Source organism: Silene latifolia, chromosome 6 (genome assembly GCF_048544455.1).
Source record: "Silene latifolia isolate original U9 population chromosome 6, ASM4854445v1, whole genome shotgun sequence".
Classification (NCBI taxonomy): Eukaryota; Viridiplantae; Streptophyta; class Magnoliopsida; order Caryophyllales; family Caryophyllaceae; genus Silene; species Silene latifolia.
Genome location: NC_133531.1, coordinates 33,338,092 through 33,363,598, shown reverse-complemented (window position 1 = coordinate 33,363,598; position 25,507 = coordinate 33,338,092). Strand labels below are relative to the sequence as shown.

General features: G+C 36.6%; 1 protein-coding gene across 1 annotated transcript; it reads right to left on the bottom strand.

Moving 5' to 3' along the window:
* Nucleotides 1-496: 496 nt before the first annotated feature.
* On the bottom strand, nucleotides 497-25,050 carry LOC141586683 (calcium-transporting ATPase 3, endoplasmic reticulum-type; the record flags this gene model as incomplete). The annotated part of the gene is given in 32 exon segments (XM_074407983.1): nucleotides 497-550; nucleotides 673-778; nucleotides 2,108-2,256; nucleotides 2,514-2,599; nucleotides 4,791-4,845; nucleotides 6,240-6,341; nucleotides 7,006-7,137; nucleotides 7,242-7,292; nucleotides 8,054-8,146; nucleotides 8,816-8,873; nucleotides 8,975-9,120; nucleotides 9,228-9,326; nucleotides 9,482-9,593; nucleotides 10,041-10,237; nucleotides 10,995-11,099; nucleotides 11,367-11,519; nucleotides 12,545-12,652; nucleotides 14,568-14,712; nucleotides 14,812-14,870; nucleotides 16,438-16,539; nucleotides 18,917-18,970; nucleotides 19,159-19,260; nucleotides 19,926-20,011; nucleotides 20,441-20,521; nucleotides 20,614-20,673; nucleotides 20,771-20,816; nucleotides 21,495-21,569; nucleotides 22,112-22,248; nucleotides 23,796-23,813; nucleotides 24,448-24,481; nucleotides 24,600-24,650; nucleotides 24,786-25,050. Coding segments are annotated over 32 exon segments (2,889 nt in total), but the record flags the coding sequence as incomplete, so codon positions are not given.
* Nucleotides 25,051-25,507: the final 457 nt, after the last annotated feature.

Below are 25,507 nucleotides of genomic sequence, written 5' to 3'. Positions count from 1 at the left end.
AAACTATAAAAGGACATGTTTTATCCTATTAAGTGTAACTATATGTCTTAAGGCTTTACTTTGTTCTAGAAATGCAACCATATCTTATAAAGTTAATAGGGATAGAATCGGAAGTTAAATAAACTTAGTGCCCTTTTGCCTCTGACCACCTGCTTCCCAATGGAAGTGAGCATGGAAGAACAAAATCGGCATATCTCAATTTGTGTTACTTTCTGATTTATCTTTGACTTGTAGATTTGTGATTTTTTTTATTTTTTTAATACCAAATGAGGCGCTACAATATATGGGGGAGGGGATTCGAACCTATGTCACGATACCTGTGAATTCTGCGGGATTTCAAAATTACATACCCTTCCAATTGCATTAAAATCCGGACGCATTTGACACACTGTGTTTTTAGATTTTTTACGTGTGGAGTGGTAGGCAAGATAACTTGGCTTGATCAGGAATCGTGTATAATTCCATGAATAATACAAGGAGAGATGCAATCACTAACCGGGAATGATAGATATAGGACAACCTTCCATTCAGTCCAAGATAGGGGTGTCACCTGAGATAAACGCACAAATTGCTTACCATAATTTATAAAGGAGAAAGGTTAATAATATCAACAAACAGTGCGTGCATATATAAATATAAATGATAATACCACAACATATACAAACAACTTACAGAGAATAGAACTGATAATGGTTGAATATATAAGATCAGTACATGAAGCAGCATTGTCAATATGATTGAAACAACCAGCCAGAGGTTACTCCAGGGAGGTATAGTACTGGAAGAAGCAGAATAAAAAGGGTCAGTCACCATACCAAATTCTGAAGTTCTAATGTGCTTGGAGCTAGCAATAAGCCTAGCATTATTATTTATTACACAAGAAGAGCAAAGCAGTAAGCGCTAATCAAGTATGGTAAATTGGTAATATGCTCATTTATACATTGTCCAAACTAAGTAAAATAAGAAGATTTAGTCACCTCATTTTGGTAGTTGGGAAAACCGAAAATAATAAGGAGAATTATCTCCTTATTTCGGTCAAAACAAGAAAAAGAAAGGAAAAAAAATATCTTCCCTCAATCTCTCCTATTTCGGTTATAATAGGTGAGTAGGGAGATTATTTTTAACCTAATTTTCTATCATCACAAAATACACAAAACCCTAAAATTAATCATCAATTTTGGGGATCTCATTCTAGCAATTTGAGGGGCATTTCTCGGAGCATCTTGGGTGCAACGATTAGGCGAATATCATTGCGATATTGAAGCAAACAGCCTACACTACCATATGAATATACGGAGTATCAAGTATCGACAAAAGTAAAACTTGAAATATTGACACAGAGGCTAACTCACTGCAGGGAAAACCAAAATAAGAATTTTAAAGGCAGAATGACGGTTGAGAAACACATCAGTTTGTAATATTAAACTCCAAATGCTGAAATTACAACAAAAAAATCCAAAGATTACTGCCTTCATTTCACTAGACTGTTTTGTGGTTATTTGTCCCATTTTTAGTGATCCCATTGGATTCTTTAAATTATTATTACTGTAAAAGTTGACATAGTAGATGACAAAATACATTTTCTTAATCCCTTCCGAAACTGAAGACACCTACACCACTAATGCATAGTCCCCCTCACCCTACCCTTCCCCCACCAATGCCCCCAGTAGAACGAGGCAGATAGTTCCACTCCAATAGTAGAGAAGATCGGCCATTACATAAGAGATGTCGCTACATTGTTTCATGTTATATATGCTCCATACACAAGACAATAAATCAACAGCAACGGTCAAAACTTAAATCGAATATACTTTACTGATATTTTTGTGACTTTGCATTTTTTTGGTTAGAACATCTAAACAACAAAGCCTCAATTCATGTCCAGCTGACAACAGCTAACACACAGCCCGTCCCAGATGTTGAGGAAGAGTGACACATCACACGTCCTACTAAAATAAGTGACACGAGTAAAATGTCCTCTGCCAAGTTTCTATCTTTAGAGACCAATACAACACTAACACAGCGCCACAGGCTCAGGTAAGATAAAACCATCATTGGGACCAGCAACAATTAGGGGGCCAAGTATCAAGCAAATTGAAATACTCACAGAAGCGATTGATTTTCACTGAGGTTATTTAACGCATTGAACATCTCTACCACAACAAGAACTGTCATGGAAACAGTTGATGGATGGCGATCATCAAATACGCTGCAGGGATAGCTTGTCTCCCTTGTATGACAGGTGTCAAAATTCATCTGGTACAAAAGAAAAGAAATCATAATCCGAACAAGAGCTCTATACAATCTCAGTGATCTAAATTGGAACCACATTCAATAATTGTACCAAATTCAAGTATTGACAGACATGACAGTCGTGCTTTTAGGCTTTTTCATCAACCATGTCTTATGTTTTGCACACAAACGACTCTTTATTGACAGCCAATCTATCAAGATAGCTGCTAACATAATAAATTAATTTATTATTTAATTCTTGAAAACATGCAGATACTTGCCAATTCACTATATGGAAGTCCAGGTCCACTTTCAGCATATACAAACCACCATATGAAACCGGCAACAGTAGCAAGGCCAACATAAGCTGCAGCAAAATTAAAACAATTGTTATAACACAAATCACATATTTCTGCTATTAATATATAGATTTATAATACAATGAAAGATCATCTACTAGAAGAGCCGTGGGACATGATCTCAAAGACGATTCATCAACCCGGTGACAATCGTTCCTCAAATAGATTTAACCAGCTACTGAAGAATATCAAAAAATTATTTCAGTTAATAGGAAGAACACAACACACTACTAGGAGGGAAAAAAAAAAAAAAAAGAGGAAAGCACAGTATCTATTTTTAGTCTGCTTAATAGCTGTATGCCTGTATAGGCCTTTTTCTACCAGCCTCACAGTTACACGTAATCATATGCAATCACACAGATATATATTTTTGTCCTCCAATCCAGATATAGCATACAAATCAAAAATCAACATCCGTTCCCCGTTCTCCTCATCGCTTTACCAATGCATCCCAAATTCCCGATATTCAGCCAAAAACTAGCATACAGCTCTGTTTCTTGTCCTTGATACTTTATAGTCCAGGATTTTATGCTCGCCCTTGAAAGCAGGTGTTATCCAGTGCTTGCTTTTCTGTGACTACAGCCTGTTTCTCAGACACTTCTTGATGGTTCTTTTGCTATCTCCTGACGGTCCAAAATGGCTTTTCACCTGTTCTTTTAGTCGTTATTATGAAGTCGCTTAGTGTTACGGTTAGAAAGGAGTGGAGTGGGCTTCCTGGATGATGTGTGAAGTAAAAAACATCTCATCGTCTCGTTCCTTCTCAGTGGTAAGTAGCTTAATTTTATACTAATTGAGAAGAACTTCGGGTTTTGAGTGGTTCATGTTTAGATTTTGAGCTAAATCTTGCCAAATGCTTAACTCAATAAAAGTGGAGTTGTGTCCAAACTCAATTATCTAGCTGAATCCCTTTGTTGCATGTCCCCTTTCAAGTGCAAGTTTGCAACCACATAATTGTGCCATCTTAAATGGACCGAGATGGAAACTGAAACTTCTAGGAAATACGACGCAGCAAGAAGTGTGTCTATCTGTCTAAGTGTGTGGTCAGCTAAGTTACTCAGACTCCAGTACGGGTGTCAAACACGAGTACATATCCAAGTGTTCACTCATCATGACTCAATTATTAATACGTGGGGAATCTATCTAAAATGAGATACTGGTATGCCAACACATGTTCAAAACAAATAATTTATTAAAAAAATGAAATATTTGGAGTATTTAGAATGATATAGAAAGATGTTTAACGTATAAGGCCTAGAATTGTAAAAAAAATCATATTATCTGCTCCATGTAGAAGTACATTCTTTTACCTTCCCTACCTTTTATCTCCTTTGGGAGAAGTGACGGGTAATTGTCATATATGGATTCCGTACTCATACCCTTAATGGTGGTCTGAAGTACATAGTGAACTTGCTGTAAGACACCTCCCAAAAGTAAATGAAGCACTGAAGGCCAAGAAAATGTCACATTCCTTATATTTGGCATAAAGAGGTTATGCAAGTCGAGCTAGTAGGTCAATTGTTATCATTGAGTTAGCTAGTGGAAACTGATTGTACCTGGTATGAGTCATTTCGGAATCATACACGGATCCAGGGCTACCAGAGTCGTAATATGTAATATGAATTCGCGATTCGCTCAAAATAGAGCATAATTCAGTAAAATTCCATGTAATTCGGATTCATAATTCATGCCAATCGTGATTCGGTAGATAACTAAGCGAATCCGGTAACCCAACATGGATCTCAACGCAATTTTGCCCCCCTCCTCCTTCCTCCCCCATGTATATAACATCTGATTAGAATGTCCACCTTCCATGCAGAGGGCTTTCTCATTACCTGAAAGAGTTTTTCAAGTGGCGTGGATGTTTTCTAAAAGAAGAAATGGGGACAAGTGTTTCCATGAGATGATAAGGGAACTAAAGGGATTAACTTGGGGTGGTGAGGGAGGGTTAGCAAAATGGCATTGGTGTTTGGGATTAGCTGCGTGTGTGAAATGGATGATAAGGGGAAAGGAATACTCTGTACAAGATGAGGTCAACACAACCAAAATGAAAGGTGATAGATTATGCAACTCAATAACCTTTTTCGAGGTGTTGCTAAAATGAATGTCTTCCACCAATTGAATATGGAAACCTACTTTTACACCCCAAGAAATGAGAGTATAAACAAATAGTTACAGCATTGTTGATGGATAAGACCTTACCTCCAATAACAACATATCGGAAAAATAACCAGCCAGTCACAACAGCTTCTCCGACCTGCGTATACAAAAGATATTAAAAGGCCAAATTCAGAAATTTATAAAAATATACCCTGAGGACATTACAATAAAAGGTAAGCATTAACACAGCAAAATCATGGAAATACATTATCGAAGACATGTCAAGACGAACTATGAAAGAAAAAAACACAGAATGCTGAATCTAGCAGATTACTAAAGTAGTTAGTAGCACGGTTTTATAGTTCCTATTCAAATAAAGCATTCTCACAAATAGAGACCACGTGATCTCCTGAAAACACAAGGTTTTCCATGAAGCATAAAATAGTTTGAAAACTAATTGAACTACAAACATTACTGGTTAAGAAAAGGAATATGAAATAATTTTACAAACTCAATAACACAGAGTCACAGACTATGTAAGTTATAGACCTATGTTACCATGTTATATATTAACACACAGTTTACCTGGGAAATATCCTAAAATCAAGCTTGTCTTTTTTATACAATAAATATTCCCTCCATCTCATTTATATTGCCCTCATTTTCTTTTTTGTCCGTGCAGAATAATTGGCCCTTTGTATATCTAGAAAATACAAAAGTGAACATACATGATCTCTACTTAAGTACTCCAGTAAATATTCCCTTCATCCTGTTGACATTGTATCGAGGAGGGAATCATAAGGGTCATGTGTATCTCTAGTAAAATGGGGACGATATAAATGGGATGGAGGGGATGACGTAAAAAGTTCCAGGGATAGTTGAAAAGTACTGATCTAGTAAGTTGACCCTGCATGTATGCAGCAGATAGAAGCAGCCAAGGAACTTATAGTTAGGCCTTGGCTGAAAATTACCAAACAAAAGCACACAAAAGCTTCACAATCACTTATTAAATACTATTCCCTCAAGCCTCCCATCCTTTGAAAGCTTCGATATTGTTATTTATAGGAGTACCAGGAATACCAATACCCATAGTTTTCTATTCCTTCTTTTACACCTCATTAATGAATATACTAAAGGGCTACTTTTTTTTAGTAAAATCCTACAAGGGCTACTTGCTTCACACTATTGTAGCCACAAGAATTATCATTTGATGGCGCTTGTATGGACACAAAAATGTTTCATACAGAAATCTATCTCCCCTATTAATAAAGCATTATGAGTCAAACAGCCAACGGACTGTCATCGACCCGTGTATACCATAGATACTACTGCAGAAAAAAGGTCAGTAATAAGAGAGCAAGCTTTGTCATTTCAAAGACCGTTAATGAAAGTAAGATCTACAACTTGGTCTATGCGTGCCAACTGTTTAAGCAAATTGCACAGAAAAAGAAAAAGACCAATTTGTGAAACAACTACAGAATAAAGAAGATATACATAAAACAGACTATCCAACAGGATGGTCACTGGTGTGTGAAGAAATGTAGGAGGTACCTTCCGTGGTTTGGACTTCATAACATCAGAGTCTTGTTTATTAAAACCAATTGCAGTAGCAGGTAAACCATCGGTGACCAAATTGACCCAAAGTAACTGAACCTGAGGTTGCAAAATTTAGCGATGGTGAGATATACAGAAAAACTGTATAGTGACCATATATATATGGTGACACTAATGAACTAAGGTTTTAGGATATAAATGTCAAGTTTATGACACAAGTGTGAGGTTTTCCAATTAATTCTCCCTCTATCCCATTTTTAAGTTCCTACTTCTCTTTAATGGAAACTAAGCACAACACTAAAAAATATAGTAGTAACAACCTTATTTTGGTCAGTGGAAAAAGGAAAGTAAGAACCTTACTACGCGATGGATGGAGTAAATATTTTAGTACAATCTTGAAAAGTTACCCATTCAAATCAAAACTTTACACATAAATGTCTTAAAACCACTGAGGCAAGAAAAACTTCTGGAACTAACCGCCGAGCCATATGAGATTCTGAAAACTAAGTATCAAGATCTTTACCATTTCTTGCATTTTACACAACTTAATCCCTTTATATCAACTGCATCTAATTGCTGCTTATGACCATGCCACTATTTATAGCATAAGCACAAACAATTATAAAATGATCAATCTCTTAACAGTAAATTGTTTTTGTCCTTGCTATATTTTCTTGGATGACCACACTGAAATCGATCCATGAACAAGAGTTTCATATGGATCTCAAAATAACCATCGGTGGTACATAAGATGTACACTTACTGGCACAAGTGTGTCCGGGATGCCTAGTACTGCTGCCACAAATATACACACTACTTCACCAATATTTGAAGAGATCATGTATCTGATGAACTGCTTAGTGTTATTATATATAGCCCTTCCCTCTGCAACTGCCTGCATGAAAGTCAAATTAATAATCAAATTCCCATAAAAATGGTTTCATGGGCCGGACACAGTCAAGTTAACACAAGAGACAATTATTAAGCGGTGGAGCGTACCGCTACGATGGTGGCAAAATTGTCGTCGGCCAAAACCATGTCTGAAGCACTCTGAAATCGGAATTAAGATAGCCAAACATTACAAAATGTTATCGCCAAGAAATGGAAAGGAACCAGAAACATTCTGATCAAGAAGACTTCTTGAAGACATGCAAACCCACAGATTACACGATTCTTCAAAAATATTATTACCCCCATATTCTATAAAGCTCCTGCACAAAGCGAGCTAACAATGTCGGCAGTACACAGCCTTTCCCATGTAGTAACATAGAGGTTCAATCGACCAATAACCGGGAACAGGGGGAGCCATCTACACGACCCTTCGATGAAAAGGCTAAATATGGTGGAAGGCACTAAGCTCCACCATTGATGATAATTTACTTAACCTTTGCTCGATTTACCTAGTTATGGAGAATGAATATCAAATTTTGTGGAATATTGATACAAATAATTTTACTCTTTGTTTGAATACCAGAAATGGAGAAAAAAGGAAGGAAGGGGAATGAGGGGAGGGAAAGGGAGGGGAGGGCGAATGGACGAAGGGAGTTTTCCCTCTAAATCTTTCCTTTGTTGGAGGGAAAATAATTTTCGGTAGAGGAAGGAAATGAAGGGGTCCATCTTCCCTCCCCTCCAAATCCCTCCACCCCATTTTGCTAACCAACAACAACATTACCCAGTGCCTCATGGCTCCCCTATTTTGCTAACTTCCCCTATCCAAACAAACCCTTAAGGATAGCAAACTTACCATTCACAGAATACTGATGAGATATTATTAAGCAGTGTCGCAATAAAAACATGGATAAATAACATACCTTAGCCACAGCTGTTCCTGATCCCATAGCAATCCCTATGTCGGCTTTTTTCAAGGCAGGTGCATCATTAACTCCATCACCAGTCATTGCAACCTAATGAAATAAGGTTTAAAAATGATTAGTTCGAGCATATAGAGATATCATGCACATAATCATGCAACAAATAAATATTTAAGACATTTAACTATCTTCTAGTGATGAGGGCGGAAGCATTATGGCAGGTTCATTTTCACACACACACACACACTCTACGTTAACCATTAAGAGAGGCTATTTTTAAATGACCCATGATAATTGTGCCGAATGACTGCTGGTCTGCTAATTCACAATACAAAGAAATGCAGCCACTTTAGTGAGTGATTTTGCCTCCTATCCCTATCATGTGATAAAAACGAAAAATTCCCCTATAACCTAGTGAGTGGTCCCTCTAAGACTATACTAACTTTCTTTTAGAATGGTATCTTCAACTACGCGGCTAGACACTTGGAGTTAGGAATTTGATATCCCTGACTAAAATAAGGCAGCAATGAACGAATACCATGCAAATATGAACCTATCTATTATTGCTATTTGTTAAGTAGAATGACCAACAAACAGCACAACAGTATGTACGTAACACTAACAGACTTGGCAGACACTACAAATTTAAAGACTTAGCCTTAAGGCTTCAGTAGAGCAGTTTTAGACTTGCAAGTTACATTAAAGGTGTTCAACTAATAAAAAAAATTAGTAAGATCAAGCATGTGCAATCAAAAATCTTACAACTTCATTCTGATTCTGCAAGGCTTCAACCAGCATTCTCTTGTGGGATGGTTCAACCCTTCAAAATTCATAGAAGAGAGCCAAACTTGAGACATTTTGACCTTGTTCTCACCCCCACCAAATAGGAACTTGGGATTAATGAGTTTATGAGCTACTTACCTTGTAAAGAGAGCCATGCGTTGTAATGCCAGCGACTTCTGCAGAGCTGGAAGTTCTTCAAATTCTGATGCTGTAAATGAGTGCCCACTGAAATCACCAAGGTGATCAAAAGCTCCTATCTTGCGGCATAATGATTCAGCAGTGGCCTGAAAGTAAGGTACGTAGATTATGTCTTCAATGGGATTCTGTCTTTGGGAAAAGAACAATACTAGGCTAGAAACCTAGTTTCTCCAGTTTATGACCCTTTGTTTACCTTGTTGTCCCCTGTTACGACTATAACACGTATTCCAGCAGTCATGCATGACAAAATTGCATTTCTTACTTCTTCTCTTGGAGGGTCAAGCATCCCCACCTACCAATAAGACGGAAACAGAACATTATTTTTGGTTGGCATTAATTCTTACGGGATACATAATACCATCCTTAAATAAGTGATAACTTATTGAAAAATAAATAAATGACTGCAATGGAAAGTCAGCAATAAATAGAATTACAAAGAAAGCATACCAACCCAATAAATGTAAGATCTTTCTCATCATCGACAGTAAGAAGATGTTGAGCCATTGGTAAGTGTTTAAAGGAGAGGGCAAGACATCTCAAAGTTTCCTTTCCTGCAAAGCTGAACAGTAAAAATTAATTGAGCAACTGCCCAGAACAGATTAAAAAGAGACTCAAAGGAAAATCTAAGAACAGGATAGTGAGCAATCTAACAGATAAGAACATTGGAAAAAGATTCTCTTTCCTCTACAGGTCTATGTCACAGAAGCAAATAGGCCACAGAACTGACAGGGAATGCCATTGGTGAACTGATGATGTATAAGCTATTCCTTTTACTCAAGTACTCCACTACTCCTATAATATTATAAAATAATTGGAGCAAAACAACGCTGTAACCTATACGTGGTAGAAACATGCTTAAATACACACTATGGTTAAAAGGAAAATAATTCAGCTTGTAAAAAAAGATAATTCACAACTTCTACAATGCTACATCTCAATTAGAGTCATTTACCAAAAAAAGTTAAATCAAGATATCATGTTGCCAATCAAGACATAATTTCCTCACCTGTTGAACTTTGCCTCCAACTCCGCTCGTATTTCCGGAGTCAGCGGAATGATGGAACCGTCATCGTTACACAGAATCCTAGTGCATCTAGCAAGTACACTCTCTGGGGCGCCTTTTGAAAACATAGTTGTAGACTGTTTCCGGCTGCAAAGAACGCTCATCATCTTGCGATCACGGGAAAACTCTAGAGTAGATGCCTGAAAAGAATTTTCATACAGGTTTAAATATCAAGAAAATGCATGCATCTTTATTTAGCTTTAAACACATCACTAAGGACGTTTACAATAACCAGCGGTACTGTTTTAATTCATAAAGAGATAGATTAGTTTTGTTAATTGCACTTAGAAAAAAATGATGAACCAACAGATAAATCTATAATTATATGATGCCCAATTTGCAAAATAATACCGACGTCGTTAAAGAACAAGATGAATTTTGCACTTGCCCTGTTCTGTAAATGGAAGCCACCCCTCCTTTCCCTTTAGTGTCTCTTTAAAATACTTTAGCTTTAGTCTTTTATATAGCTCAAATCAATTTATACCATCTGTGCTAAGTTAGCACACAGAAACATCAGCTTCACGCTCCCTATAACTTTTCTAGGGAAGGAAGATCATCACAAGGGAAGAAAAACTCGGCTACAACAAGGATTATCTGAAATTTTGTTTATCATACTGATACTTATGTCTTATGAGCTATAGGAGCAGCGTATCAGAGAGTCTAGCCAATAGAGTATTGGTAGTGTAGCTTCAAGATTTGACTGACAGTTAGTATTCTATAAGGCAGCCTCACATATTAGTTTCAGAGAAAAGAATAAGAGCCGAGAAAATGATACATGCAAAATAGCTGATATCAAACCTTGACTGGACGAAAAAAAGTTGAACCTTCAAGTATGAAACAGTAACTGTAAGAGATTGGGGTTGAGACAAGAAATAAAACAGAAATAACATGACACACCTTCTTAAATTGATTCTCCCAGTACCGATTGCAATAAGAAGCACGGTCATGCTTAGTCAGCATATTCAGAGCAGATGGCATAGAGTCAAACCCGGGAATTCCAACCTGACAGGAATTATATCATCAGATGGCGTACGATGCACAGCTATCTTTGCAAAATCATTGCACAGGGTAGTATGGTACTGCATTTAATATTGGTCACCACACTGGATCGCAACCATGTTAACAAGGTGAGTGATGACCGCATTTTGAGGCAATAAGGTTGCATTTATGCCGCAACAACCGAGATCAACCCGTGACGACCAATTTAGAGATTAAGTTTCAAACCAAGATTCAACACAACGAGTACATGCATGATCTACAGTGAGAAACCTTTTCGGCTAACACACGAAGTGCCACTTCTGTTGACTCGCCAATCTTTTCATAGGTTCCTTTGTCTGGGTTGTATTGCAATGAAGACTCATTGCAGAGGGCCGAACACATGGCTATGTGAAGAAGACAAGGCTGCTGGGCAGGAACGTCAAGCTGCCATACCACAGGCACACACGTACATGTTAATAGAAGAAATATAATCATGCTAAGTACAGCCATTGGTCATCAGACTCATCACTATGCAAAACCATAAAGTGATACTGCTTCAAATACCACAATATTCAACATAAAGGAAGTCCTCCTTATCATGGTCAGTTGAGATCAATCACCAAATAGAAGTTTCCCATGTTGTGCGTTCATACTAAAAAAAAGTCTTCAACGTTCTATGGTTTGGGCAATTAGCAGAAACAATTACGAACTGTCCTGGGACAATCATGCAGATAACTAAAGGCAAAGTATATCCCTCCCCAACACCCACATCCCCAAAAGCCGGATAACTTGAATTAATGCAGAAACGACAATCTTTTTCCAAAAACCAGGCAATTCAAAGATCATTTAGTCTGTTTTTTTGTTATATCCAGATATTACGAAATCTATAATTTACTCCCAAAATTTTCACTAAACTGATGATTTTCATTTGGGGTAAATTGCAAACGACGCCAATGGGGTGACGCAAAAGACAAACTAAGACATCACCTGCTACAACTATCCTGCATAGTTTTATCCAGTAAAGAAAGGTGGGACAAAATGATAACTGTGGAAAAGACACTTGACTCCAACTATACAGCAACCTCAAGCAAATAAGTCAAAAGAAATATGCATATAACCAAGGATTCATGTTTTTAGGAGAATCTATATCGTCACCCAAAAGAAATTGAAGAAATATACTAGGGACCATTGAAGCAAGCAGACAATATAATCGTCTCCATGTGAAACTTGGCTAAAGATTTATTCGCAAGTAGTTCCCATGGACAGCAAATACTATGCTCACACATAACATTAACAATCACAGACATCAAAGAATTCAAAGGTGTTACATCCTTGAGCGGTCAAAAGGCTAACCATGCAACATGAAGATTCCAAAAACTAGTACCATGACTTGAAAACAAAAACATGCATTGAGTGAATGATAACAATTTGGATCTTTGAGGACAACCAAAACTGAAGATAACTTTTACCTGTACCCTATCATTTTCAAGAATGATTCCGTCAGGGGCATATGTTGTCCCACTGACTCCGTATTCTGTAGTTACAGGATTGTGGTGTCCTGACTGGAGCACACATATCTGCAACGTAAATATAAATGACACAAAATATAGCATATTGTCATCAATTCAGTAAACATATCAATCTATTATCTAAGGCAAAGATTTTGCTCAGATTGGAGAAAACAAGACTGAAATTTATTATCATAACCATCTGCTTCATGAGAAGAACATTTAAAAATTAACCAATTACAATCTTTTACTACATTAGCTGGGCAAAAATTTACAATAGAACCTGTAGTTGCAGATTTTCTTAAAATGCTAAGAGAGATTTTAAAGCGGGATGGTTGAAATAGAAGAGTGCTTCAGGGTTCCTATGCGATAAAGATATGCCTCAAAGATTAAAGGGAAATTTTTATCGCACGGCAATTAGGCGGCAATTAGGCCTGCCCTACTTTACGGCTCCGAGTGTTGGGCCGTGAAGCATTGTCACATTCAAAAGATGAGTGTGGCGGAGATGCGCATGTTGAGGTGGATGTGCGGACATACAAGGAAAGATCGGTTAAGGAATGAGGTGATTAGGGAAAAGGTAAAAGTGGCGCCAATAGAGGACAAGATGATGGAAAACCGACTAAGATGGTTTGGCCATGTGAGAAGGAGACCTATGGACGCACCAGATTAGGAGGTTGGAGACTTCAGAAAAAGGTCCCTAGAGGCAGAGGAAGACCGAGACAGACATGGTTGAGAGTGATAGAGCACGATATGAGAGTTCTGGGGCTTGAGGAGAGTATGGTGACGGTGAGGGCACAATGGAGGGAAAGGATACATGTGGATTTTTAGTATTTGATGTTTTTTGACAGATTTAGTGTTTTTTTTATTTAATTTAAAGAAATTAATTTATTTATTTTTCTCCCCTTTATTACACTTTTTTACCAACCACTTTCTTATAGATTTTACCTGGTTCATTCCGGATCTTTAACTCTATTTCGGTTTTTAAAAATCGTTTTAATCTTTTCTCTCGATTTAAATTTTAAGTTTTTATAAAAGAAAGACGGAATTCGATTTTAAAAACCCCTAAGTTCACCTTGACTTTCCATTACATTTTCGTTCTTCCTTTTTGTTTTTCATCTTTCCTTTTTTTTATTCGCATTTTGAGGCGTGCGTTCACCCATGGACAGTTCGAAAAGATGATTCATGTCAGCCGACCCCAAATCATTTTGGGATTAAGGCTCTGATGTTGTTGTTGTTGTTGTTGTTGTTGCTAAGAGAGATTTTAAGATATTGAAGGAGGGTATATAGCAATAGTAGAAGAGGTGTTCTCCTGCCTAAGGCAACTTGAGGCGATCGGATGAAGGCAGCGTGGTTCTGAAAAACACAGGTTGTTTCCAGGTGACTCATAATGAAGATTGAATTCAGGATTGCATCGTCTGTAAGCTTCTTCGTAATATGAGAATGACTCACAGTCTAATTATTCATTATACTTTATTCAATCATCTTTTGAAGCCAAGAATAGCAGGTCTTTGGCTCCAATGAAAATTGTTATAAGAAAACATATAATGAAGAAAAAAAAATTATTTCTTAAAAGAAAAACGTCAAGAACCAAAGCCCATTTTATCAACGCTTGGTTTAAAAACAATCCAGCACTCCATCTCACCAATTTCAACAACATTGCAAGGGTCAAAATCAAAAGCACTGACCATAAAACTGCCTATTCAAGGTATTAGGCCCACAAAGTCCAAGAAACATCTATTAACAGACATAACCTTGGGGTGAGATGGGGCCATGTGGGTAAAGAGTACAGTGATACTGATGCTCTTAACAATAGTTGACTATTCTACGAATAATTTGGAAGAAGTTAATAATTATGTCGTATATGAAGGAGATGCTTCATACAGATAAATGCGGCAATGCGCACATTACTACAAATTGGATCGTGAAAACTATGGTACTAATCAAAAGTTACTTTACTAAAAGAACAAGAAATTCCAAAACATACCTTAGAGACAGACATCATATTTGTCGTCAGAGTACCGGTTTTGTCACTACATATAACAGTTGTACACCCTAATGTCTCTACAGATGGCAGGGACCGCACAATTGCATTTAACCTAGCCATTCGTTTTGTACCAAGAGCCAAACACCTACACAATGAAAAGAGGCCCATGGCACATCAGCGTTATCCAATTTAAGTGTATAGTCGCGCCAAAATAAAATGAACTTGAAAAGTTTGATCGGATTACGTTGTAACAACTGCTGGAAGTCCTTCTGGGATAGCTGCAACGGCCAGGGCAACTGCAATCTAGGCAAGCCAAGGAAGGTGGCAGAATTAGAGTGTATAGTACTTAACAATTCATAAAGAGAAACAATTTAGTAACTAATAGACTGATAATTTTAGTAACAATAAATTCTAAAAAAGACTTGAAATGGTGATTTTAATTCTCATCTTCATTAATAAGAGTCCAAGGTAATGTCAGATCACAAGGTGCAGTAACAAAAAAGTGTATCAGAGAACTACAGAACAGAAAAAAAACTCAAGTTTAAGAAGCTGTCTACTATGAAAGAAAATAAGGTAGATAACCAAATCTAAGATCTCAAATAGAAAACACAAAACCAAATGGTACTCAGCATCCAAGATAACTTCAAAAGGCCATTAAAACTGAAAGACTGAAAACAATTACTGGATAACATGAATCAATAACAATATTTCTATTATATTTTCATGAAGCCATCATCCATCAGCTACTTCTCTTCATGCTTATATGGTTGCCTTCTAAAAGCACTATATAATACTTCCTCACATATATTGTCACTGCTGACTGAAAAGATGAAAACTCCTGACCTATATATCTTAAAAACTTTATTACAAGGCTGTGGCATTAGACCTTACACGTAAGTTATTACGTGAGTCACCAATGTTCAGCAACCTGGACCATGAGCTCCACTCATGGCTAGAATACTGATTACATAAATCAAAGCTAGGGATCCCATTGATCAATAAAATGTTGCAGATGACAGCAAAATTAGCTCATAAAGTATTGAGTGGTGATACTTGTGTTCTGGGTTCAACTCGTTAGCATTAGAATTACCCTTGTTGTCCTCTTTACATTATTCATAACCAAACTAGCAAAATCTCGCCAAAATCCTTCAGCAATCTCAAACAACTTCAGTGAATTGTGATTATAACCCAACAGAGGCAATATTATCCTATTATCCACTCACTGGCCTTCCAACCTCAATGGAAGGGGATGATGAGGAGAAATTAGATAGAAATTTTCTATCAGCAAAAGGATAGAAAGAAGCGTCATGTCAGCACAGTTGTACACTTGCATTACTGTAGAATGTTTACCTAAAATAGCTGAAGTTAGCTCATACAAGAGTCACAATTCAGTCAACAGCAGAAAGATAGATAACAAAGTCAATATTTACATGTCTCAAATCATAGAGGCCGCTCCCATGTTGAAAATCCCAGAAATTCAAATTGGTTCGTTTCTGAACTAAAGATGGACCAAAATGCTACCACCTAGTTATTCGCATCCGATTCATCAGATTAACAGGCATACCAAAGATTTACTAAAAGTCTAAAACCTCTTACAACGCTTAACAGTATCTCCCCACCATTTTACAGTGGAGGACAGTGCCTTTATGTCAACATAGCATGGACATATATATATATAAATAGCACCATTTGATAATATGACTCTTTGAGCATTGCAAATTTACAAGTAGGTAGCCCATCAAACACGATCAGTGGGCTCTTGAGTACTGGAAGTCAACAGCTCATAGGAATAGAATTTTCAAAGCACGTATAAATCTGCCAAGAAAAATATTTCACGCAAAGCAGCAAAATCTCAACTCTGACCAATTACCTTAAAATAATGAATAGCGCCTTGCAGAAAGCCGCCATGAGAAGGATCACGGAAGTGACCTATATTTACAACCCACACCAGCACACAAATCCCTGCTATTACCTATAAGAGCACAAAAACATGAAATATAACATAGTATCAGAATACAAATTCAAGAGAGGCAAGAAGCTGATTTCAAATATAGCATTTCTCAAATATCAGAACTTAATTTTAACTGCATTCACCCCAATGGGTTCTTCATGCATTAAATTGACATAATGTTTTAGCCTTTGCAACGCTGAGAGAAGGAAGGAATATAGAAGTGTAAAAAGCCAATCCAATGGCCTTAATTACCCATGTGATCTACTCAAGTAAAAGTGTAAAAAGCCAATCCAACAACCCAAAAACGTGTAAATAGCCCAGTGGGTGAAAGGAAGGAATATCGAAGAGAACTTGCCCTCCTTCACTATTTCAAATGTTACGAGGTAGCATTGTAAGGGAAAGTATAATATAGAACGTCATCATTCTTATAAACTAGTGTATTACCACTTTCAATAATCTTTTTGGTAGAATTTAAAAATGTTTATCACGTAAAGAGGCATTGGAGACCAAGAGGTCCTCCTCTCTATATAATTACCATAATTCCGAGTTCCACTCGAGATAAGTGGCTGGAATCTCCTTGAATCATCAACCTCAGCCTTGAAGCTAGACTTCAGGGTTTTGCTCGGGAGGGCTGTGAACGTATAGATTCGTGATTTATTGCGTATCTATTCTTTCAAACTCGCGAATCGACTTGTTTAAAAACACAAATCGACTCGCTTGAACGCAAATTGAGCCTCTTGAATTTGCATATCACAGAGATAAAGTTCGCAAATCTGATAGCCTTAAATCACACTGAATTCCAAATAACGAATTGAGAATGGTGTTTTTAATGTCTTTTCAACAATTATTTCCTTTCGTATTATTCAAATTATGTTGAAGATGGAGAAAAAGTGTAGTAAATTATTTAAATCTACATTCTAAAGTTTATATAATACTATTTTTAATTTTACACTTTTAGAAAACGAAGTGTATTAATACTCTGGCGCATGGGGATTCACTATGGAAAGTGAATTGTGAATTCGAATCGAGCTTACTAGATACCCTACCTGCTATCAAGAATATGTGAGAAATACACACTTCAAAATACATAAACATGACCAAAGGTGTGCTTATTTTTAAAAAAAAATCCCCTCCTTAACATCACAAGCCTCACGAGCAAAAAAAAAAAAAAATTCGTGGGGATGTTTGACAATCCCATGGATTCTCTCAAACACCATTCCATTCAACCACTACGACAATGCCACTCAATAAGGAAAAAAGATACATGACATATTCACTACTTTATCAATAAGAGATTGATACACGTCTTTGCTACTTTTTAAACGAGGAATGTATCTTCCAACAAGTTGCGGAACTAGGGGAGGGCTAACGGGGGAGAGCGCCCCTGGAGGAAAGAAAGTTCGAAAGTTTTAATTAAAGATTTTATCTTTTTTCAAGTTTACCTTATATTATTACCCGTTCGCCCTCACTCAAAACTTTCGCCCCCGCTAAGTGCTAAGTTCTAATCCTGGCTCCGCCACTGCTTCCAACATTCACACATGTGTCACTAGTTGATCACTCTTCCGAGCTAGTACTGCATCGTTAAATTATTTCACAACTTTTAACTGGCCCAATTCATATAACTCAAACCTTGGCACTTCTTTCTACTCTCTTCTAATCTAACTATCTAAGAGAGTCACACATAAAATCTGCGTACATATTTTTTAATATAAAAACACAAGCTGGTGATGGTAGTGGTCGTTTTGAAGTTCAATCAACATCAATGTATGTCCTAAGGCTCGTTCCTTATCTATAGAAAAATATTAAGCTTTCTATAATCCAACACGAGAAAGAGAATGCTCATGACTACTTTATATTGGATTCAATTCCATAATCAAATGGCACATCAATCTCCAAAATCTGCAATGCACATGGGCAAGCAGCGAGATAGCTTCTTTTACTGACCAGTGACAAACAAAATATACAATCCATACATCATAAGAAAATGTGACCTCAATGCAAAATTAGCTTCTAGTAAAATAAGCTCATATACAATTAAGTTGTCTCCACATAGAGGCATTGAAATAACATAAGACAATCAGGGTGCCCTGGTTGTACTAGCTGTTCATGAAGATTTTCTATTTGGATCAACTTATAGTGTATAATATTTTATCATTCCAAGAAACCAAACCATTTATCTTCTACTACTCCACTGCTAATATAATTAGTACCTCGATAACTATTAGCAGCAAGTTTTTGTTAATATTGTCATTGTCCTCAAATATGTGCTTTTAAGGGTCTTCATTACAGTTGCACATAGGGGAAGTGATAGCGTGTACACACAAACTTTAAAAGAGAACAAAGATTAGGCAAGCATTTTAAAGTTCTCGTGCAATCAAAATGAAAATATGGTGCCTACCTTTGCCAAGAATGTACCAAACTCATCTAGCTTCTTTTTCAACGGTGTTGCTTCCTGCATTGTGCCATTTGCCATCAACAAAAAGTGGGTTTGGAATTTAGCTAGCACTTTTTTTACAAACTCATAGGTGCTTTGTTTTCACAGTAAAAAGAAAGAATTTTTATTAGCATGAAACTAAGAACTCAATGCAAGAGAAAGTAACTTTTCTTTTGAGGACACAAACAAACACGCTGAAGGCTTACATCATCTGTTCTCAACATTGAATCCCGTATGCTACCCATAGCAGTATTAGAGCCAACTCCAGTCACAATTGCTCTTCCTCGACCAGCCACCACTACTGTACCCTGCCAACAGCAATAGGAAAAAAAAAAACATTGAAAACTACCGAATAAAAAAGTTACAGCCGTTAAATTTGGCATAGCAAATTTGATATGCGATATGCTCTTAATAGTGTCTGGTATGCAAATTTTAAGGACCATGATAAAATACTCCTGAACCAAGCGGCAACCAGATTAAAACTACCATCCTATCATGTGCACATTAATAGAGAAGTAAAATATGTACAATTTGACAAAGTTACAATATAATTTTCCTCCCACTAATTTTCCCTAATGTTCCCGAAACGGATTATTCAACTAATGTTCCCCTTTCTATTTTTAGAAACTTTTACTCTTATTTTATTCATTCCTCTCTCCTATCACCAAACCTTACACAACTCTTTTACTCCTATTTTATTACTTTCCTTTATGTTTTGGCCCCACAATTCTTTATTTAACTACTAATAATTCATCCCTCTCTCCTATCACCAACCCCACACAACTCTTTTACTCCTATTTTAATACTTTTCCTAAAGTATTGTGCCAAAATCAAAGGGGAAGATTATGATGAATGGGAGGGAGTACATGATTTGATATTAGTCATTCACCAAACACCACTTACACTAAGTACATGAAGTAAATCTAAATATCTAATAAAGAAAACGTGGAATCCACAAAAGCAAGATCGTTACCGAAAATAGTATATTTGTCTTGTCTTGGTACACGGCATTCACAGCTGATGTGGACTCAACTTCTTTTTCAACCGAGCAACTCTCACCTTAACACAAGAAGCAGAAGCGTACAAAAACAACTTAACAGACAATGAACTATGTAATTTAAATACGTTAATTGGAACCTAAGCTAACATACAAATTAAAAACAGCAATACACACTCATGAAGAGAGTAATATTGTGGTTAAGATTAATATCCTCGGTGGCATATACTTCCTCCCATTCAAACCAAAGGTAACACTTCAATATAATACTCCTCATATATATTGGAGAAGTGTTACCTTTGGTTTGGATGGGAGGGAGTTTTTAGTCTCCCTCGTATCAATTATGCATCAACATTTTTATGATATGCAAGGTTGGAAGTTACAAACAATAACAACAGTACTTAGTATCTGATTGGTGGGTTACACCACATCAGATTTATAACTGTAGAATAGAAAATTTTCAGAAAAAAATTAACATATGATCACAATACCTGTAAGAATTGCTTGGTCAACTCGCAATTGGTCACTTAACAAATCCACCATCCGCAGATCTGCTGGAACTTTGCAACCCACTATTCTTCCATACAAAGAGAAAGGTTGAAGTGAGCAAAATGGATGGTTAATCTTTCGGAAGAATGGAATATTCATAAATACAGACGCTCACCACTAACTTCCACAATATCCCCAGGAACAAGATCCGTGGCAGGTAATATTGAGAAACAACCTGCCAAGCAGCTTGATAAATTTGAAATTGTACAGAAAACTCAAAAAGAGACCAGAAGGATAAGTCATCAGCATCAAAAAATATAATCAACTTTTACCATTCCTTAGAACAGTTGCAACATCAGCTTGATAAGCTCGTAGCTCCTGAGACGATGAAGGCAGCACATAAATAAGGCATAGTATATAAGGAAAGTAGATTAGGAAGTAGCTAATATCTAACATACTCTACTACGACTCTGCAGTAATCAGTAGGCCCAAAATGACAATTATCTACCCCGTAATAGTTAGTTTATCCTGCTAGCTAATTAAAGCATGATTCATAATCAAAAAATAATAACACAACTTAATTGATGCATATTTGTAGTTTAACGTTCTAGAGACACAAGCATATATACACAGAATGAATGTAGGCAGTCTTGTGATATCAGCAAATTACAAGCATAAGGGTGTAGTTAGCACACATCTATGTTGCACGAGTGCTTTTGGACAACTTGTTTGTAGATTTGTCACGTGTGTAGTTATGCATTAAAACCTTCTAAACCAAATTATTCAAACAACCAGACTGAAGATTTATTCGGTAGTTCCACTTTTAAACAAAGTAAATGATCAGAAGAAAACTATGATAGAGGTTTAAGTTACACAATTTATAGTACACACAAAGCGTCCCATTTCAAATCAGATCATCCCTCATGAACGGCATCCATCAATATTTTCTCCACTACAAGTGACAAATCAGTTGATCTTTAAATTATGAAATTTGAATAGGGGCATGCGTCCAACATTTATCAGCTGCCAAAAAAAAAAACATTTATGTAAGAGTACCTCAATAGCTTTTTCAGCATTGGTCTCTGTAATTACTCCAACTGCAGCATTTGCAGCCAATATCATTAGAATAACCTGCATACTTGGCAGTTAGCACACTAATGTCGATAAACAGAATCCAAAAGAAGAGAAAATACTTGACATGGGTAGATCTAATTAATTTATTCCCGTATAGGATCCACGCCGCCTGCGCTGTGTCACTGTTTTTCTAACGTGAGCCCTAAGGGCACACATTAATAAGCTAAATATGGGAAGATTCACAACTAATTATGGTAAAACTAAGTTTATACCTGCATCTATCATGAGAATATCCTGTAAATCTTCCCATATTTAGCTTATTAATGTGTGCCCTTCGGGCACACGTTAGAAAAACCGTTAAAAATATACTAAACTCGAAGTTTAAACAATGACACAGTGCAGGCGGCGTGGATCCTATGCTGGAATAAATTAAACAGGAGGGTGTACCGAAAGCACATCTTTATGAAGATTGGTAAGCCTAATGGCTCTAACCTATAGGTGCATCTGAAGTACATCCCATAGGAATTTAAACAAGTAAAAACTAGCTTTGAAGGATAGACCCAAAGTACATCTATATGACTATCCTGAAAACCTCTTACCGAAGGCTCCAGAAATGCAGTTAAGCCTGTATCTCCATTAATCAATGCTAAAACAAATGAAATAAGAGCAGCAGCAATCAATATCTTGACCAGCAAATCATCAAATTGCTTTAGGACCAACTTCCAGAAAGGAGTACCTACATTAAGAAACAAAAGCCTTGTGTAATCAGGGCTACTACTCTTGCAAGGATCATGATGTTACAACAATAACCATCATATGTAGGTATTATTAATAGCATCATTAATCTTCAATCAGATGTCTATGGAGTTTACAACTACACAAACTAAGCGGCAGGGAGCAACTTAATTCCATGCTAGAGCAACGAAACAAATTTATGCACAACAAATAGAAAAGGAAAATTTTGGATAAAATTACTCAAAGGTTTTAGCTAAATGATACTCCCTCCTATTTTTAAGAATTGCACCGTTTCCTTTTGGCAAAATTATTAAGAAAGGCAAGTGGAGTTGGACCTTTGATTATATTTATTTGTATAATCTTATAATGGTTTCATGAGTCGGGTCGGCCATTATCCGATACAAACGATTTGCAGAACTAGGGCCTAACTTGTTCAAGGTTCAAAACTTCCTTAAATCATAACATAAAATAATAGCTTGAATTACAACAATTGTTCGGCCCAGAGAAAAAATTTGGATGTGCCTAAAAAGAACCATTGCTTCATCCCTTTAAACTTGCTTAAAGTATGGGACAAAAGGATGAATCATCTGGGCCAAAGATTTTTCTTTTCAACCCATCCATCACTTACAGACAGTAAGCATTTTAGATAAAGGCATGAGTGGAACACATGACTTCTCCAATAATTCTTCTAAGCGGTACAATAAGATTCATAGGATAAGAACTGACAGTATCACGTCTTTAATGGGCACAATATGTGTTTAGCACGGCAAGACAAGGAACAGTGCAGAAAGTGAACATCTCCCTAAGTGAACATGTGTACAAAATATTGGTCAATGTTCTAGATCAAATGTTCGCTATCACCTATAATTGGCGAGAAAACTCCAATCTATGATGCACAACAGTAGAAGACCTACTGCTTGATAATGATGACATGATTATGGGTGGAGGTGACAGTATCATGTCTTGCACAGGATGGGATGGTGGTGTTAGTTATGGTGTTAACGGTGGCATAGTCAGTTGGCTGTGGTTTCGTATAACTGTTGCCTCCAGAAGGAATATAATTATTAAAGCTTTCCTCATTTGTGTAAGTGTTCACAATTAGGCATAAATGTATAATCTTGAATGCTTCTTGCGCGCGGGAACTGACACCCCAGTACCTGTGATTTTGTCAGCATTCTAAGGGTTGGCATCTAATTTTAAAAATTTGCAATAAAAGATATGTGTGCAGTGTGGGTGTACTTGATTCCCAGCCGCATACGTAATTCCTAAATTGTACAAACAAATAAGGGCCTGCAGATAACGGCTCAGATTGTGGTCAATGTACGAAGATTAGGTAAAAAGTAAGAGATAAACCATTCAGATGGCCCATCGGAATTTTCCTCTCTTTGAAACTCTTTTACTTTTCACTGTGTCATGGTTCTAATGTCCATTACATATAGAAGGGAATAAATCAACTTGATATGAACACAGAAACTAGGAAAAGGGAGAAACAACGATGATCAGTAAATAACCATCAAGAAATTTTTAAGAGTGAAAGGAATCACTTACTCTTCTCTTGCGGAAGCACTGATATGGTGACGCAGGCAAGCAATTCCAGCACAGGATCCAGAAAAAAGCGAAAACATGTTAAGACTCTATACATAAGGTACCACCTAGAAGCTATATAAAACTTCACATCTAAAAATAGAAATCACAAACCCTGGAAAGTAAACATGTTATAATCATTATCTAAATGGATAAAAGACATCCCCCAAACAGGTTTCCTCATGATCCTTAGAAGACACCAAACGTGAACAGATAAGCATTACTCTCGCTAACTTGTAAATATGTACGAATCTAAGACAACACTTACAACCGTATAGAATGTGTACAGATGAGCATTACTCTCGCCAACTTGTGCATATGCAAATCGATAACCTAAGACTGCTATACTCCATTTCCAATTGCAAACAAAGAGAGACTACTTCCTAACAATCCCAATATCAATCATAAATTTAAATGACTAAAATCATCAACCTAATTGGCTCTAAACTAAAATCCAGGCTAAACCCAAAATAACATATTTTAGTTACATAGTAGTATTACTTACTCGGTCAGAATCATTGGTTTACCTTTGATTAAAATACCCCCCACAAACAAATGAGTGCGACCAAGGGAGTGTAAGCTAAACTTAAATTTAAAGAGTGAAAATTCAACAAACCATTTCTCCCATAAATCCTTGAATTCTCAGCTGCCTGCAAGCCATATTAAGCATAAGAAAATGACCCACATTGTATTTACACCAAATTTCCAAAAACCACAGAAAACCCATTAAAAATAACTGGAAAAAAATAGCAAAAATTGATCAAATACCTGGGATTCACTTAAACCTTTAGTTGGGTCAACTCCAAAGAAGTCCAACACCTAAAATTATCATTAAAAAAAAAAAAACACAATTTTCATCAATTTATTCAATCAATTAATCTAAAAGTAACCCAAAAAAATTAAAATTGCATCAATTAGAGAGTAAATATGTGAAAAGATTGCATTTTTCAATACCTCAACAACAGATCGAGCATATGCGTCCTCCATGAAAATTGATTTTCTGGAAGAAAATCAGAGAACTTCAATTTGTTGCTTGTCAGTGTCAACGATCTGATCAAATAAATCGTCGAATGATGTTTTGATGAACACAGTTTTTTTTAATTGATTGGAAAATGTGTCGGTTGAAACGTCGCAATTAAGCAAAGGTTTAATCTCCTGTTACAGATTGATTACTGTTTTACTGTCTTTTTAACTGTTACTCGTGTATGGCAAATGTAACAGTGTAACACTAGCTTAAGCACTTCATTGTAAATTTATTTTTTATTTTTTTTTTATTTTTTTTTATTTTTTTTTTTTTTTTGCGTTGAACATCCGGTTTAGTCCGGATTAGAGTTGGGTACGATTATAAAAGTGGTAGAACTCTCTCTCATGAGTTTTACTAAGATTTAACACTTGTGCATTCCCTATATTGAACATGAGACGTTTAATTTAGCTAGAAATCGAATAATCGATGTTACCATTGTTAACCAATGCAATTAAAAGATGCACATTGTAAATAGAGGGGACCATAAGAGTTACATAGGTGCATGAGATGGTTGTAGGGGTGTGCATTATCCGGTCCGACCCAGAAAATTGGACCAGACCAGAACCACATTAAAAATTCCGTTGAATTCAGTCCAAGTTTTATAATGATTTTGGTTTCCAGTCCAAAGCCGTTTTTTTTTCGGTCCAGAGGG